Source organism: Pongo pygmaeus, chromosome 11 (genome assembly GCF_028885625.2).
Source record: "Pongo pygmaeus isolate AG05252 chromosome 11, NHGRI_mPonPyg2-v2.0_pri, whole genome shotgun sequence".
NCBI classification, from domain to species: domain Eukaryota; kingdom Metazoa; phylum Chordata; class Mammalia; order Primates; family Hominidae; genus Pongo; species Pongo pygmaeus.
Genome location: NC_072384.2, coordinates 118,599,522 through 118,615,845, shown reverse-complemented (window position 1 = coordinate 118,615,845; position 16,324 = coordinate 118,599,522). Strand labels below are relative to the sequence as shown.

General features: G+C 44.9%; 1 protein-coding gene across 1 annotated transcript; it reads right to left on the bottom strand.

The window, feature by feature from the left end:
* Positions 1-356: 356 nt before the first annotated feature.
* CXCR2 (C-X-C motif chemokine receptor 2) lies at positions 357-11,121 on the bottom strand. The gene is made up of 3 exons (XM_054479010.1): positions 10,795-11,121; positions 7,778-7,829; positions 357-2,861 (listed from the first exon to the last, which is right to left on the bottom strand). The coding sequence occupies exon 3, from the start codon at positions 2,834-2,836 to the stop codon at positions 1,754-1,756; it is 1,083 nt and encodes a 360-aa protein (XP_054334985.1). The 5' UTR covers positions 2,837-2,861; positions 7,778-7,829; positions 10,795-11,121; the 3' UTR covers positions 357-1,753.
* Positions 11,122-16,324: the final 5,203 nt, after the last annotated feature.

The window sequence follows — 16,324 nt, the reverse complement described above, 5'->3', positions numbered from 1 at the left end:
TTGAGCTGGGAGAGCTCTCTGCCTTCCTGCTACCTGATCAGGGGGATTTGGTGAACTTACTCAACCCTCTGCACCTTCTAACTCTGTCTCACCCCTGACACTCCTGACTACTGCCTCACCCAAGGACATGAGATGCCCTAGAGCATCCCAAACACATTTCTTTCCATGATGCGTGGTCTACAGCAGGAAGCTTGGGTTGGGGGTGAGGGGATGGCAAGGCTGGGCTCCACCTCTATTCCATCCTTTTCTCTACGACACAGCAAATAACAAAGAGATTTACTTCTTGTAAAGACTCTCACCCAAGACCTCCACTCACCCTTGCCCCACCGCTCTGTAGCAATTTGGAAGCAGTAATATAAACACCCAAGTAAAAATGGTTTATTAAAAAAAAGATATTGAATGAAATCATTTAACAAAAAATATAGGCAGGTGGTTCCAGCCTTGGTTCCAGCCTTGGTTTCAGCCTTGGTTTAATCAGCCTTGGTGATTAAAGTACTTTTTGGGGCTCAGGTTTTTTTTTTTAATTGATATAAAATATACATAACAAAATTGACCATTTTAACCATTTTTAAGTGTCAATTTAGTGGCATTAAGTCACATTGCTATACAACTATCACTACTGTTTATCTTCAGAACTTTTTCAACATCCTAAACATAAACACTGTGCCCATTAAACCATCACTCCCCATGCTCCCCTCCCCTCAGTTCCTGGTAGCCACTGTTCTGCTTTCTGTCTCTGTAAATTTGTTCACTTTCAGTACCTCATGTAAGTGGAATCATAAACTATTTATCTGTTGATGTCTGGCTTATTTCACTTAGCATAAAGTTTTCAAGGTTCATCCGCGTTGTAACATATATGAGTACTTCATTCCTCTTTCAGGCTGAAGGATACTTCGTTATGTACATATCACATTTTGCTTAGCCATTCATTCATTCATTGATGAACATTTGGGTTGCTTCTGCCTTTTGGGTCTTGTGAATAAGCTGCTATGAATATTGGTGTACAAATATGGGTTCAAGTCCCTGCTTTCAATTCTTGTGGGTCAATTCCTATAAGTGGAACTGCAGGATCATGTGTTAATTCTATGTCCGAAGTTTTGAGGAAAGCTGCCATACTGTCTTCTGCAGTGGTCACACCATTTTACATTCCCCCCCAGCAACGCTCGAGAGTTCCAGTTTCTCCTCTACATCTTCATGGACTGAGACAGAGTCTCACTGTCGCTCAGGCTGGAGTGCAGGGGCACGATCTCGGCTCACTGCAACCTCTGCCTCCCGGGTTCAAGCGATTCTCCCTCCTCAGCCTCCCAAGTAGCTGTGATTACAGGCACTCACCACCACGCCCAGCTAATTTTTTTTTTTTTTTTTTTTGTATTTTTAGTAGAGACAGGGTTTCACCCTGTTGGCCAGCCTAATTTTCTTTCTTTTGATACTAGCCATCCTAATGAGTAGGCAGAGCTGTCTCACTGGAGTGTAGATTTTCACTTCTTAGAACACAGAGTGCCATGGGCTCAGGGGCAGCATGGACAGAGCTCCAGCAAGTGACATAGTAATTATGGCAAGGGGTGAGGCACCAGGGCAAGCTTTCTAAACCATGCAAGGGAAACTAGTAAGAACGTGGCCTCCTCTGCTTCCTGTGACCACAATGGGGGCTGCACTGACACTGAGACCAAGAAGAACCAGTGGACATGAGGCTTGGAATGTGACTGTGAAGAGAAGGGAGGAACCCCACGGGGCTGCACTTAGGCAGGAGGTCTTAGAGAGTAGTGGAAGTGTGCCCTGAAGAAGAGCCAACAAAGGAAGGCCTGCTGTCTTTGGGCAGGGAGTCCTTGCTGATCAAGCCATGTATAGCTAGAATCTTGAGGAGTCCATGGCGAAACTTCTGGCCAATGAAGGCATAGATGAGGGGGTTGAGGCAGCTGTGAAGGATGCCCAGAATCTCGGTGGCCTCCAGAGCCCGGTCGATGTCATTGCGACGCTCACAGGTCTCCTGGATCACCCAGGTCCTCATGAGGGTGTCTGCCAGCAGGACTAGGTTGTAGGGCAGCCAGCAAAGCAGGAAGATGAGGACGACAGCAAAGATGACCCGCATGGCCCGGTGCTTCTGCCCCATATGGGCCTTAAACAGCGTACGCAGGGTGAATCCGTAGCAGAACAGCATGATCAGCAGCGGCACGATGAAGCCAAAGGACTGGGGCAGGATCCGTAACAGCATCCGCCAGTTTGCTGTATTGTTGCCCATGTCCTCATAGCAGACTGGGCTAACATAGGGTGGGTAGATGGTCTTTCGGAAAATTAAGACAGGCAGGGCCAGGAGCAAGGACAGACCCCAGATGCTGAGACATATGAACTTGACCAAGTAGCGCTTCTGGGTCAGTGTGCGTGTGGCATGGACAATGGCCAGGTAACGGTCCACACTGATGCAGGCCAGTAGCAGGATGCCACTATAGAAGTTGACTTCCTTCAGGAGTGAGACCACCTTGCACAGGAATGTGCCAAAAATCCAGCCAGTCACCTTGGAGGCGGCCCAGATGGGCAAGGTCAGGGCAAAGAGTAGGTCGGCCAAGGCCAGGTTCAGCAGGTAGACATCAGTGACAGAGCGGCCGACCCTGCTGTATAAGATGACCAGCATCACGAGGGAGTTTCCCAGCAGGCTCAGCAGGAATACCAGGACATAGATAATGACCACAAAATACTTGTTGATTTCCAGGGATTCTGGTTCACATGGGGCGGCATCTAGTAGAAAAGGGGGCAGGTCAGAGCTGTAACTGTAATTACTAAAATCTTCACCTTTCAAGAAATCTTCAAAGCTGTCACTTTCCATGTTAAAATCTTCCATTTTTGAGGTAAACTTAAATCCTGACCTATAGAAGAGAGATGAAGGTTACTGCATAATAAATTCCCCATATTCTTGCCCATCCACCCAAGAAACTGGGATAGGATTCTTTGTGTTGGCTTGAGTATTACACTGAAGTAATTTTTCCCTTCAAATTTGTAAGTGGTAGCTCTTAGGTTATGAGATAAATTTGGTGATAAATGGTACATTTTATGAAAGGACCATAGTTCTCTTTAATATAAGAGAGAAATTCTTAGCATTTCTTTTAGCATCACCATCACCTAAAACTTTGTAGAAAGTTCTCTTTGGATAATCCCCACAGAACACTCAATACTACCTGGATCCTTCAGCGGCGAGCATCTTTGGCTATCAAGGCTGGGTTTAATGTTCAGAAATGTGAGATGTGAGATGTCACTCAGTTCTTTTTTTTTTGTCTTAGAGATGGGGTCTTGTTATGTTGCTCAGGATGGTCTTAAACTCCTGACCTCAAGTAATTCTCCTGCCTCTGTCTCCCAAAGTGCTCGGAATATAGGCATGAGCCACTGCACTCAGCCCCATTCAGTTTTTAATCAGGGGATTAAGCAGGAACTCCAAATGGGCTGTACCCTCAGAAAAGATCATGGTTTGACTATAAAGCTGAGACATGAATCCCTTTGTTCAATTTTCTAAAAGTTATTTTAAAAGACGTATTCTGGAAAATGGTTTGAACAATTGTGGCATGGAGTTTTGGAAGGCTCGAGCTAGCAGAATCTTCAGTTAATTAGTAAGGCCCAGCGTTTCTCTTTTGGGTAAAAGGAGACCTGCTTTGGGAATGTCTGTGTAGTTTGGAAAAGCATATTAAAAATAATAATATTTTTAATATTATTATTATTCAAGCACAAGAATTGCTTGAACCCAGGAGGTGGAGGTTGCAGTGAGCCGAAATCACATCACTGCACTCCAGCCTGGGCAACAGAGCGAGACTCTGCCTCAAAAAAAAAAAAAAAAAAAAAAAAAAATCCCAGTTTCTCAAAGAAGTCAACTAAAGCAATCCAGCTCCCTAATTAGCTTCTTTTTGAACCACAAAATAGATCACCCTCCGGCCATTGCCTTAGAGTAAGGGATGACCATCCTACCACCAACCAGGTCCAAGTTTGTAACCTACCCCCAAAATGGAACCCAGTGTCAGAGAAAAACCAGGAAGTTAAAGGTCCCAGAACCCACTTCACACTCACCAGGCTGGGCACACTCAGAAAAAGGTGCCCAAGAACAATGTGAATGAGGAAGGAGAAAAGTCAGAACTCTCCCGCATTGCAGGTGGGAATGTAAGATGGTGCAGCTGCTTTGGAAAACAGTTTAGCAGTTGCTCAAAAAGTTAAACATAGAGTTACCACATGAACAAGCAAACCCCAACCTAGGTATACACCCAAAATAATTGAAAGCTAATGTTCATAGCGGCATTCATCATTAAGGCCAAAAAGTGGAAACAAACCAAATATCCATCAACTGATGAACGGACAGACAAACTGAAGAACAGTCATGAGCAACTGAGAGACTTTTTGGTCAATGACACATCACAAATACCACAGTGGTCCCATAAGATTATAATACAGTATTTTTAGTGTTCTTTTCCTATGTTTATATATACAAATACCATTGTGTTATAATTACCTACAGTATTTAGTACAGTAACATGCTGAGTAGGTTTGTAGCCTAGGAGCGGTACTCTTTACCATATAGCCCATGTGTGTAGTAGGCTATAACATCGTATACTCTACGATGTTCACATGACATATTTCTCAGAATGCATCTGCATTGTTAAGCAACCTATGACTGTATTATGTACAACAGAATATTATGCAGCCATGAGAAGGAATGAGGTACTGATACACAATACAACATGGATGAACCTTGAAAATGTTAGTCTAGGTGAAAAAAGGCAGACACAAAAGTTTTCTTATTGTGTGATTCCATATATGTGAAATGATCAAAATAGGCAAATGGGTAGAATTGGTAGAGACAGAAAGTAGATTGGTGGTTTCCAGGGTCAAGGCGAGCTGGGAGAGGAATGTTAATGACTACGGAGTTTTTCTTTTGAGTGATAAAAGTGTTCTGGAATTAGTGGCAATTGTTGTAGAATTTAAAACTAAATGCTAAAATCTTTAAATGGGTGACTTTTGTGGTATGTGACTTATGTCTCAATTTAAAAAAAAAAGATTAATCAAAGGGTACACAGCCTTGCAAAGCAAATACAAATATTACAACAATAACAACAAAAGTCCCAGGGAGGATTTCTTTTTAGCAGAAAGGAAGTCTCTGTTGTCATCAATCATATGTAGCAAAGAAGAAAGCTGAAGAAGATTAAGTAAAACTGGAAAAATAATGCCACTTTTCCCCCAAGAGTGATGGAATTCTTAGCCATCACCTTCCTGACAAGTTTTTAGTTTCTCTTTTAAGAGTTAGGGGCCAGATACATTGCTTTCCCAGCATGCCAAGGCAACTGATGGAGAAGATTCAATCAGTTGTAATGCACTATACTAGATCACAACAATAAAAGTTAACATTTGGGCCGGGCGCGGTGGCTCCCAGCACTTTGGGAGGCCGAGACGGGCGGATCATGAGGTCAGGAGATCGAGACCATCCTGGCTAACGCAGTGAAACCCCGTGTCTACTAAAAATACAAAAAATTAGCTGGGTGTGGTGGCAGGCGCCTGTGGTCCCAGCTACTCGGGAGGCTGAGGCAGGAGAAAGGCGTGAACCCAGGAAGCGAAGCTTGCAGTGAGCCGAGATGGCACCACTGCACTCCAGCCTGGGCGACAGAGGAGACTCCATCTCAAAAAAAAAAAAAAAAAAAAGTTAACATTGTACTTTATGTATGTCTTACGTAATTTTACAAGCAATCCCTCATTTCTGGTCCTGCCTGGCCAGAAGGCTGGGGAGGTATTGAGAGGGCTGGGAATACAGCTTGCTGGACCAGTATGGTCAGCAAGACCTGAAAGAAGTCACCAGCTCCGCAGTCCCATGGTTGAGAGCAAGTTTGCTCAGAGGCCCAGGGTATGTCCAATGAAGTCAAGAGATCAAGGGTGGATCACTTCTGGGAGCAGATGATTACAGATGCTCTTAAGGGAACAAATGACCCAACCGAAGACCCATCTTTGAGAGTAGATGCAGGGCATATTGGGTGCAGAGAGCTTGTGCTCTTAGAGAGCAGGGCCTTGTATGTATGAATATTGGCTGTGAGAAGCCAGGACTGGGGCTGCTGCAGAAACTGCCATGTCAGCACAGGCAGCAGTGGCAGAGCATGTTTCACAGGTAAATCCTCACTGTGGATAATCCAGTGCTCAGCTGTGCTGGGGGTGGGCTGGAGGCGTATGGGTGAGCTCATGCTCCCAGGCATTATGGGTCAACTTCAGGTTCCAGAGGGAGAGCATGCAAGTCAGGACAGAAGGTAGAGAACTCAGCAAGGAGAACCAGGTCAGGCCAGTGACCTCCAGCTCCTAGGGTAGGGAGAGCGGTGTTTGTTGTTGGTGTTGTTTTTTAGTTTACCAATCTCTACAGAGGATGACTTGGCAGTTAGAGGGACAAACTATGGGAAGGAGATGACACATCTGAGGTCTGCTTTGTGCCTCACAGGTACATGATCTCCATGGCTCATTACAAATAGATACAATTAGGCCCTGTTTCTAGAAGACTGAGGCACAAGGAGGATCAGCTGACCTAACAGGGAGGCTCAGTAACCAGCCTGCGATCACAGGGTGGAGAAGTGGTGAAACCACTGTTCCAGTGAGGTGTAAAGGACTACACTTGTATTATTTGTAGTCTATAGCCCTTCCTCTTAAAAAAAGTGCACCTCATCTATTAAACATGTTTGTAAGCTAAGTTCTTTTTTTTCTTTCTTTTTTTTTTTTTTTTTGATGCAGTCTCGCTCTGTTGCCAGGCTGGAGTGCAATGGTGTGATCTCGGCTTACTGCAACCTCCGCCTCCCGGGTTCAAGTGAGTCTCCTGCCTCAGCTTCCCAAGTAGCTGAGATTACAGGCGCCTGCCACTGCACCCAGCTAATTTTTGTATTTTAGTAGAGACGGGGTTTCACTATGTTGGTTGGGCTGGTCTCGAACTCCTGACCTCAGGTGATCCGCCCACCTTAGCCTCCCAAAGTGCTGAGATTACAGGCGTAAGCCACCGCGCCCGGCAAAGCTAAATTCTTGAAATATCATTAAATCAACCTGTATATGGTCCACTCACATTCTTTGATGTTTTATGCATTGTTTTCTTTTGCTGTTTCTTTGGCCCAGAATGAAAGAAACAGTTCTTACAGGGATGATAAACCAAACACCCTTGAACTGGCTGGGTCCGGCTGACCACACAGTCATATTTTCCAGGATAAAAAGGGGGCTTCCTTGACTTAGGGAAAATGCCAGCCCCTTAGTGACTCATGGTAGTTTGGAAACTCCATAGATGATGGCATGAATTCTAATTTATTACATGAAAATGCTATAGAACGAGAGACATTTACAAGATCTCAAACATCTAAAGCAATCTTTTTAACAACAAAACAGTCATTTTAGTACAGTTCCAGTATTCTTTCTCTCTATAAATATAATCCACAAATATTTGCATTTAGTGTTGGGAAGTGGGAAGCGAACAGCGTTCGGCCCATCCTCAGACCCAGTCCTAGCCCAGGCCAGGAGGGCTGGCTGAGTCTTGGAAGGCAGCCAGGCCAAGGGAGGAGCATTGGCAGCAAGTGGCCCTGAGTGGTTGGAGAGGGTTGTGAGGGAGGAGGAACAGAAGTTCTTCCTTTGGGGATGGAGAGCCCCAAAGGGAGAAAATGAAGAGGCCAAGGGGTGAGGGTGAGGGGCCCACCAAGGGTGGGGAGAGATGCTTGGGATAAATGTAGGCTGGGTATCAAGGGAAACAGAGAACAGAAACATTCTAGCTGGTGGGAAGGGTGGGTGTTCCAAGACTTACCGGGATGCTGGGCTTTTCACCTTCAGGACACCTCCAGAAGGGCAGCTGTGACCTATGAAAGGGAGGTGGTAGTGAGAACACAGTGGAGGAAGTGAGTGGTAGATTAGATTGCTCAATGAAATTCAGGGGTGGAGCTCCTGAGGGTGCGGGTGATTTTGATAACTTTGAATAATTAGTTCCCAGGTCAGCTCTCGGATGCATAGTCATGTCATAGACTCGTAGAGTTTATATTGGGAAGGGACCTGAGGGGTTTTCTAGCTAGTCTTTCCATTTTACAGATGGGGAAACTGAAGCCCAGACAAAGGAAATGGCTTGCCCAGGATTGCATGGATTTCTTTCATCTTTGCTGTATCTCAGAGCCCCTGGCTCCTTCAGCTGCCTTGTCTGAGTCTCCTGGCACTCCAGCTGCCTCAGGCTTCCCCATCATACCATCGGCAGTACTATAGCTCTTCAATGTCTTTCACATGTCAAAGGGAGCAGTGCATTAAAACGACAGAGATGGACTAAAGCTTCTGGTGAGTCTGGTGGCGTTCCTCCCTGGACCTGATGCCTCTACTTCTCGGCCCCACTCCTGCCTCTCGTCTTTCCCCTCACTCCCCAACCACCTGCTCTGACCACAAGTCCATCTCTGGGTATTGATATTCTTTCTTGGTTCATACACTTGGCATTGGGTCTGAGGACACCAACTCTGCAGCAGCTTACCACCCTTGGAGCCAAGACCCTCTAATTTGGAAAGAAAGCCTTTTGGTAAAAGGGAAGATTCCACCCAAGTCCAAATGCATTTTTAAAAACAATGTTAAGTGACCCTAAGAATGTATTTTATCAATTTGCTATTGATTACAAATGAATGAATTAATCCAGGCAGAGCCATGAACACTAATTCTGCTCTCTCCCAAGTGCCCACCCCAGTGAACAACACCTCAATCCCCTCCATTACTCCTTACCCTATCTCTTGCTCCGTGCATCCCGGGGCACAGGGGACTCAATGCCTGTGGCAGACGCACTTAAACTGCCTGCCTACCCCAAAGAAAGAATCTTTGAGTCCAGCTGTTCAGCAAATGTTTCTTAGTCTTCGTCACCTCTCTTTCCCAAGCTGGGGAAGAATGCAATGCCACCTGGCCAGTTGACGCTAAAACCAGATAAAGGCTTATTACATACGGAGAGAGGCAGATGAGACCAGAGCTAGCTGAGCAATTCTGGGCAAGTGACTTTTCCTTTCTGAGTCTCAGTTTACTCATCTGTAAAATGGGGCCAATACAGAATCCAACTCATGGGGTTGTGGTGAGGATGAAATGAGGGATCGCTTGTAAATCACATAAAACATACATAAAGAACAATGTTAACCTTTATTGTTGTGATCATTATTACTGGAATAGTTTATTCACTGATAACATGCTGCCTCTCTCACTACATCCCCAATCAAGGGAAAGCAGTGGGCAGTGGGTCTGCTTTCAAGGCTGACTTTGATGACATCTAATTTACTTTGACCTGGATATTAATTGTCATACTAGCTGTAATGTTGAGTGTCTACCAGGTTCTAGCTTCTGGGCAAAGTGCTTTCCAGAATTTATATCAATTAATCCTCAGGATAACCTCATGAAGCAGGCACTTTCTGGATGAGGAAATGAAGACTCTGAGGGGTTAAGCAACATACCTAAAGTGACACAGCTGAACTAGGTTTTCAGTTTAAAAAACTTCTAAAAATCTGCTCTCAAATCCTATCTCTTGTTCACTGTAATAAGGAGCAGGATCCCAGCCTAAAGTTTCTGAGCTCCATTAGGTACCTCCCTGTGTCCCAGAAAGTCAGATACAAAGGATGTAGAGAGGGGAGCCCAGATTTGACATTTCCCAGTCAGCCTCCTTCTTCATGCTCCTTAGGTCAATTTCATTTCCATGGAGATCACTGCGGTTATATGTAGGGTGGAGTGAATTAAAAAACTGGCTTCTGGTGTGGTGGCTCATGCCTGTAATCCCAGCACTTTGGGAGGCTGAGGTGAATGGATCACTCGAGGCCAGGAGTTACAGACCAGCCTGGCCAACATGGTGAAACCCCACCTCTACTAAAAATGCAAAAATTAGCCAGGCGTGATAGCGCATGCCTGTAATCCTAGCTACTCCAGAGCCTGAGGCATAAGAATTGCTTGAACTCGGGAGGCAGAGGTTGCAGTGAGCCGAGACTGTGCCATTGCATTCCAGCCTGGGCGACAGAGCAAAACCCTGTCTCAAACAAAAACAAAACAAAAACCTGGCTTCTAATCCTGCTTGGAGAAGTCATTCTTTCTGGGCCTTGGTGTGTGCCTTTGGAAAATGGGAGCTTCTTCTAAGTCTATTCTGTTCAGCATGGTAGCTACTAGCCACGTGTAGCTATTTAAATTAAAATTAATTAAAATAAAGGCCAGGCAAGGTGGCCCACACCTGTAATCCCAGCACTTTGAGAGGTCGAGGTGGGCGAGTCACTTGAGCCCAGGAGTTTGAGACCAGCCTGGGCAACATGACGAAACCCTGTCTTTACAAAAACAAAAACAAAAACAAAACAAACAAACAAAAAAAACAACAAAAAATTAGCTGAGTGTAGCGGCACGTGCCTGTAGCTGCAGCTACTTGGGAGGCTGAGGTGGGAGAATCACCTAGACCTGTAGGTCGAGGTTGCAATGAGCCAAGATCATGCCACAGCACTCCAGCCTGGGCATTGGAGTGAGACCCTGTCTCAATAAAGAAAAAATAAAATAAAATAAAATAAAAATTGAGATCCGCAGTCACACTAGTCACATTTCAAGTGCTCCGTAGCCATGTGTGACTAGTGGCTACCATACTGGGCAGGGCAGATCTAGGACATTTCTATTATTGCAGAAAATTCTTTTGTGCAGCACTGTCTAGGTGAAGACTTAGTTGTCTTTAGCTCTAAGGTTCTACACTTCATCACCCCAGTTCTCAGGGGCCTCAGAGGAGGCTGAAGTTTCCAGATCTCTTCCATTAGAAATATGTCCCCAGCATCTCAGACTGAACAAGTCACCTACCTGCTATTATTGGAGTGGCCACCGATGTCTTCACTGTGCCTCAAGGTTGGGTGGTAGTCAGAGCTGTTAGACAGGAAAAAAAAAAATGAAACAGCCTTGACGATGAAACTTCTGACCTGGGTTGCAAGGGGGAAATCCAGGATGCCCTCTTGGGGAGGTATTCCCACAGAGGAACAATGAGGTCTGTCCTGGGACTTTGGCCCAGGACAGGTGCCACTTAGTGATTCTGGGATGAGTGCTGGGGATTTTCACATCTTCCTTTCTGATGGCTTCTGGAGAAGCCTACCAGTCTGAAGGTGGAGATTTGTCTACCCACCTTCTGTCTCTAAATGTTTTGAACCTGCACTTCCTTTTTTAACAAGGAAGATGCAAGCATCCCAGCCCCCGCCAACGGACTTGTCTGAACTCGCACGCAGTTTCTTCCTTCTTTCCAGGGTCAGAGTGAGAAATGTCCCTCCTTCTGTTTCTGTTGAATCCCCGCACCTGACTGTGGGACCCACTGCCTCTTTGGTCCTTGAGGATCCTGCTTTCTCTCCCCTCTGTCCTGGCTCTTTCCCTTCTACCACACCTTACTTATGGCTTTATCATGCTCCCTCTGTCCTAGCACCCTTCAGCTACCACAGCTGCTCTCTCCACTTCCTCACCTCCCCTCTGCTGCTCAACAAAGACACTGCAACTGGCTTCCTTCCTACTGCTCCACTGAAATAACTTTCGCCAAGGTTCCCAATGACCTCTGGGTTACTAAACCTAGCAAATCCATTAAAAAAAAAAAACAAAAAATAAATTGCTTTCTTTCCCCACAAGACAACAGGTTGGAGTCAGTGTTAGCATGCCTCTCCCACCTGGAAGGACAGAATAGCATGTAGAGATTCACATTATAAATTTTTTTTCTCCAGGAACGAATGCAGGAACTGAACAGGAAAACTAAAAGAATCCACAGAACTTTTGAAAGAAGTGGCAGGCTGCAGCCTACTCTGTGAGACAGGCAAAAAACTCACCTCTAGGCAGAATAGCACTGCACCCAGGAAGGAGAAAACGGCTGCATATTCTCAGCTATCACCACTGCTTACAACACCCTGGCTAACCAGAAGTCCTGCGTCTGTCCACGTGATAAGTTCACTATAATTATAACCAGCATTTGAGAAAGTCAGCACTCTAAGCCTATCTACAACCAAGGAATCTTGGAGAGTTTACATCACTCCCCTCCCACTTCTGTCAGAGATGGTGCTGGTATTCACTGCTGGGAGTCTTGAAGACAGGTAACAGCACTGGATCCCTTGCAGACATTCCCCACCACCAGCCCAGAGTCTGGTAGGCCCACTGGGTGGCTAGACCCAGAAGAGCACTGTAGTCTGGCTCTCAGGAAGTCTCATTTGTAGAGGAAGGGGAAGAACATCACATCAAGGTAATACCCTGTGGAACAAAAGAATCTGAACGGCAGGCCTTGAGTCCCAGATCTTTTCACTGGTGGGAAGTTTCCTATTGCAGAGACAATTGCCATGCTGGGCAGAGTGGGGAAAGTTTGCACCTCTACCAAACAGGCAGGCAGCCTCTGGTATTGTGAAGGGTCTTAGAGAAGGGATCCTTGTTCCCCCTGCTATGCCACTGAAGACAGAGTTGGGGCTTCTCCCAAAGGAATGCAGCATTGATGCACCTATAGACAGCCTTCCTGGAACAAATCAGGGTGATTGCATCCCCATGGGAGGAGCATTCCCCCGATTCAGGCTTGCATGACAGGCAGTCACAATTCCTCTCTACTTGGAACATCAACATTTCTACAGATGAAAATAACTGCCTGTCTGATCTGAATAGCCAGAACACTGGGACACGGGTGAAGCTGGGAGGTGGATAGCTTTCCAGCTGGCCTGGTGGGGGACCTGAGGTAGCTCCTACCCTTCATCCAGACAAAACCTCAGCACATCTAATTGAGAGCTCTCCCAGGCACTCTCATCAAGGCTGGGATCTCTGCCCACCATTGGGTATTACATCTACCCACCTGCTTTAGCTACAACTGGTGCCTACCCAGGGATACTTCCCCTACTGGTCCAAAGCCTGAATCATCGATTCAGTAAATAAAATACTGGGGAAAAATTAAATAAATAAATAAAGAGTACACCATGAGAAAATGAGGTAAGCTTAAAGAGATTCCTGCCATTCCAACCCTGTAGGAGACAGTAAACCTTCCCACACACCAAGTACATAACTGCTACAACCAGGATCTGGAAAAGCCAGCACACAAGGACTGTCTCTAACTAAGGAACTCATACAGAGTCTTCACTCCTAAAATCCAAAAGTCTTCACCCCTAAAAACCAAGGATCAAATTAGGCTAAAATAAACTATAAATATTAAAGTCAGATCCTTAAAAGTGAAGAAAAAGAAAAAAAAAAAAAACATAGTCGCTGGGCGTGGTGGCTCATGCCTGTAATCCTAGCATTTTGGGAAGCTGAGGCTGGCAGATCACCTAAGGTCAGGAGTTCTAGACCAGACTGACCAACATGGAGAAATCCTGTCTCTACTAAAAATACAAAATTAGTCGAGTGTGGTGGTGCATGCCTGTAATCCCAGCTACTCGGGAGGCTGAGACAGGAGAATCACTCGAACCCGGGAGGCAGAGGTTGCAGTGAGCCAAGATCACACACTGCACTCCAGCCTGGGCAACAAGAGCAAAACTCTGTCTCAAAAAAAAAAAAAAGTCAAATCAAAAATAAATTCAAGAATAACTTGAAGTCTACCCAGATGAGAAGGAACCAGAAAAGTAATTCTGGCAATATGACAAAACAGGGTTCTGTAACACCCCCAAAAGATCACACTAACTTTCCAGCAATAAATCCAAACCAAGATGAAATTTTTGAAATACCAGACAAAGAATTCAGAAGGTTGATGTTTATTATTATTGTTATTATTATTATTATTATTTTGAGACAGATTTTCACTCTTGTTGCTCAGGCTAGAGTGCAATGGTGTGATCTCGGCTCACTGCAACCTCTGCCTCCCGGGTTCAAGTGATTCTCCTGCCTCAGCCTCCTGAATAGCTGGGATTACAGGCATGTGACACCATGCCTGGCTAATTTTTGTATTTTCAGTAGAGATGGGGTTTCACCATGTTGACCAGGCTGGTCTCGAACTCCTGGCCTAAAGTGATCTGCCTGCCTTGGCCTCCCACAATGCTGGGATTGCAGGTGTGAACCACTGTGCCCAGCCCAGAAGTTTGATCATTAAGCTACTTAAGGAGATACCAGAGAAAAGTAAAAACCAACATAAAGAAATTTAAAAAAATCAATTCAGGATATGAATGAAAAAATTTCTGGAGGGTATATATCATAAAGAAAAACTAATCAAAACTTCTGGAAATGAAAGTATACTTAGGGAATACAAAATGTGGTGGAAAGTTTCAACAATAGACTAAAACAATTAGAAGAAAATATTTCAGAGCTCGAAGACAAGGCATTTGAATTAACCCAATCAGACAAAGATAAAAAAAAAGACCAAAAGAAATGAACAAAGTCCCCAAGAAATATAAAATTATGTAAAACAGCCAGACTTGAGAATAATTGGTATTCCTGAGGGAGAAGATAAGTCTAAAAGTTTGAAAAACGTATTTGAGGGAATAATTGAGGAAAACTTCCCTGACCTTGCTAGAGATTTAGATACCCAAATATAAGAAGCTCAAAGAACTTCTGGGAAATTCATTACAAAAAGATTATCACCTAGCCACATAGTCATTAGGTTATCTAAATTCAACAAGAAGGAAATAATTTTAAGAACCGTGTGACAAAAACGTCAGGTAACCTATAAAGGAAAACCTATCAGACTAACAGCAGATTTCTCACAGAAACCTTGCAAGCCAGAAGGGATTGGGGTCCTATCTTTACCTTCCTTAAACAAAATAATGGTCAGCCAAGAATTTTGTATCCGGCAAAACTAAGCTTCATAAATGAAGGAGAGATAAAGTCTTTTTTCAGACAAACAAATGCTGAGAGAAATTGCCACTACTAAACCAGCATTATCAGAAATGCTAAAAAGAGTTTTAAATATTTAAACAAAAGCTTTATGTGCACCAAAATAGAATTTCCTTAAAGCATAAATCTCACAGGGCCTATAAAACAATAACACAATGAAAAAAACAAAGTATCTAGGTAACAACTAATATGATGAATAGAACACTAACTCACATTGAGAGGTGAAGCCAGCTGGATTTTTGGGTCGGGTGGGGACTTGGAGAACTTTTCTGTCTAACTAAAGGATTGTAAACACAACAATCAGTGCTCTGTGTCTAGCTAAAGGTTTGTAAATGCACCAATCAGCACTCTGTAAAAACGCACCAATCAGCACTCTGTAAAAATGGACCAATCAGCACTCTGTAAAATGGACCAATCAGTAGGACATGGGCAGGGCCAAATAAGGAAATAAAAACTGGCCACCTGAGCCAGCAGCGGCAACCCGCTTGGGTCCCTTTCCATGCTGTGGAAGCTTTGTTTTCTCGGTCTTCACAATAAATCTTGCTGCTGCTCACTCTTTGGGTCTGCACTACCTTTATGAGCTCTAACACTCACTGCAAAGGTCTGCGGCTTCACTCCTGAAGTCAGTGAGACCACGAGCCTGCCGGGAGTAACAAACAACTCTGTATGCACCACCTTTAAGAGCTGTAACACTCACTGCGAAGGCCTGCAGCTTCACTCCTGAAGTCAGTAAGACCACAAACCCACCGGAAGGAAGAAACTCTGGACACATCTGAACATCTGAAGGAACAAACTCTGGACATACCATCTTTAAGAACTGTAGCACTCACCGCGAGGGTCCGTGGCTTCATTCTTGAAGTCAGCGAGACCAAGAACCCACTGGAAGGAACCAATTCTGGACACATTTTGGTGACCATGAAGGGACTATTGCCTATTGCCAAGTGGTGAGTACCATCAGACCCCTTTCACTTGCTATTCTGTCCTATTTTTCCTTAGAATTCGAGGACTAAATACCGGGCACCTGTCAGCCAGTTAAAAGCAACTAGCACAGCCACGGACTAAAGACACGGGTGTCAGGCTTTCTTGGAAAGGGCTCTCTAACAATCCCCGACTTTTCAGAGTTGGGAGCGTTGGTTTGCCTGGAACCAGCTTCTGCTTTTCCTGTAATACTGGGCTGAGCTGAGGGTCAACAGAGAGGAAAGCCATTCAGCTCCGGGGTCCCGACAACAAGCTGGTTGAACCTGTGGCCATGAGCGGAGCTCTCAAAGTCATGTCGCCCAAGTGAGACTCGCCCATCTATCCTATCTATCCTGACTGTTGCCTCCTGGGTCCCAATGCCTGTCAGACAAACTTCCTCTCGCCTCTCTTCCCCACGGCTAGTCCCGCTTCTAAAAACCACTCCCTGTCTCTGGTGCTTTTCTAGTTTCTCCTGTAAGAATGATTTCTAGTATAAACTTCAGGACTCTGTTACCTTCTTTAGGCACCCTGGCTCACCAATCAGAAAGACATAATTTTTGCCCAAAGCCCCATCATGGGGGGACTATCTGGAATTTTAGGATCCCTCCTCAGA

What these genes read in the sequence shown, in the direction of transcription:
- CXCR2 (XM_054479010.1), bottom strand. Translation starts at nt 2,836, where the DNA reads ATGGAAGATTTTAACATGGAAAGTGACAGCTTTGAAGATTTCTTGAAA.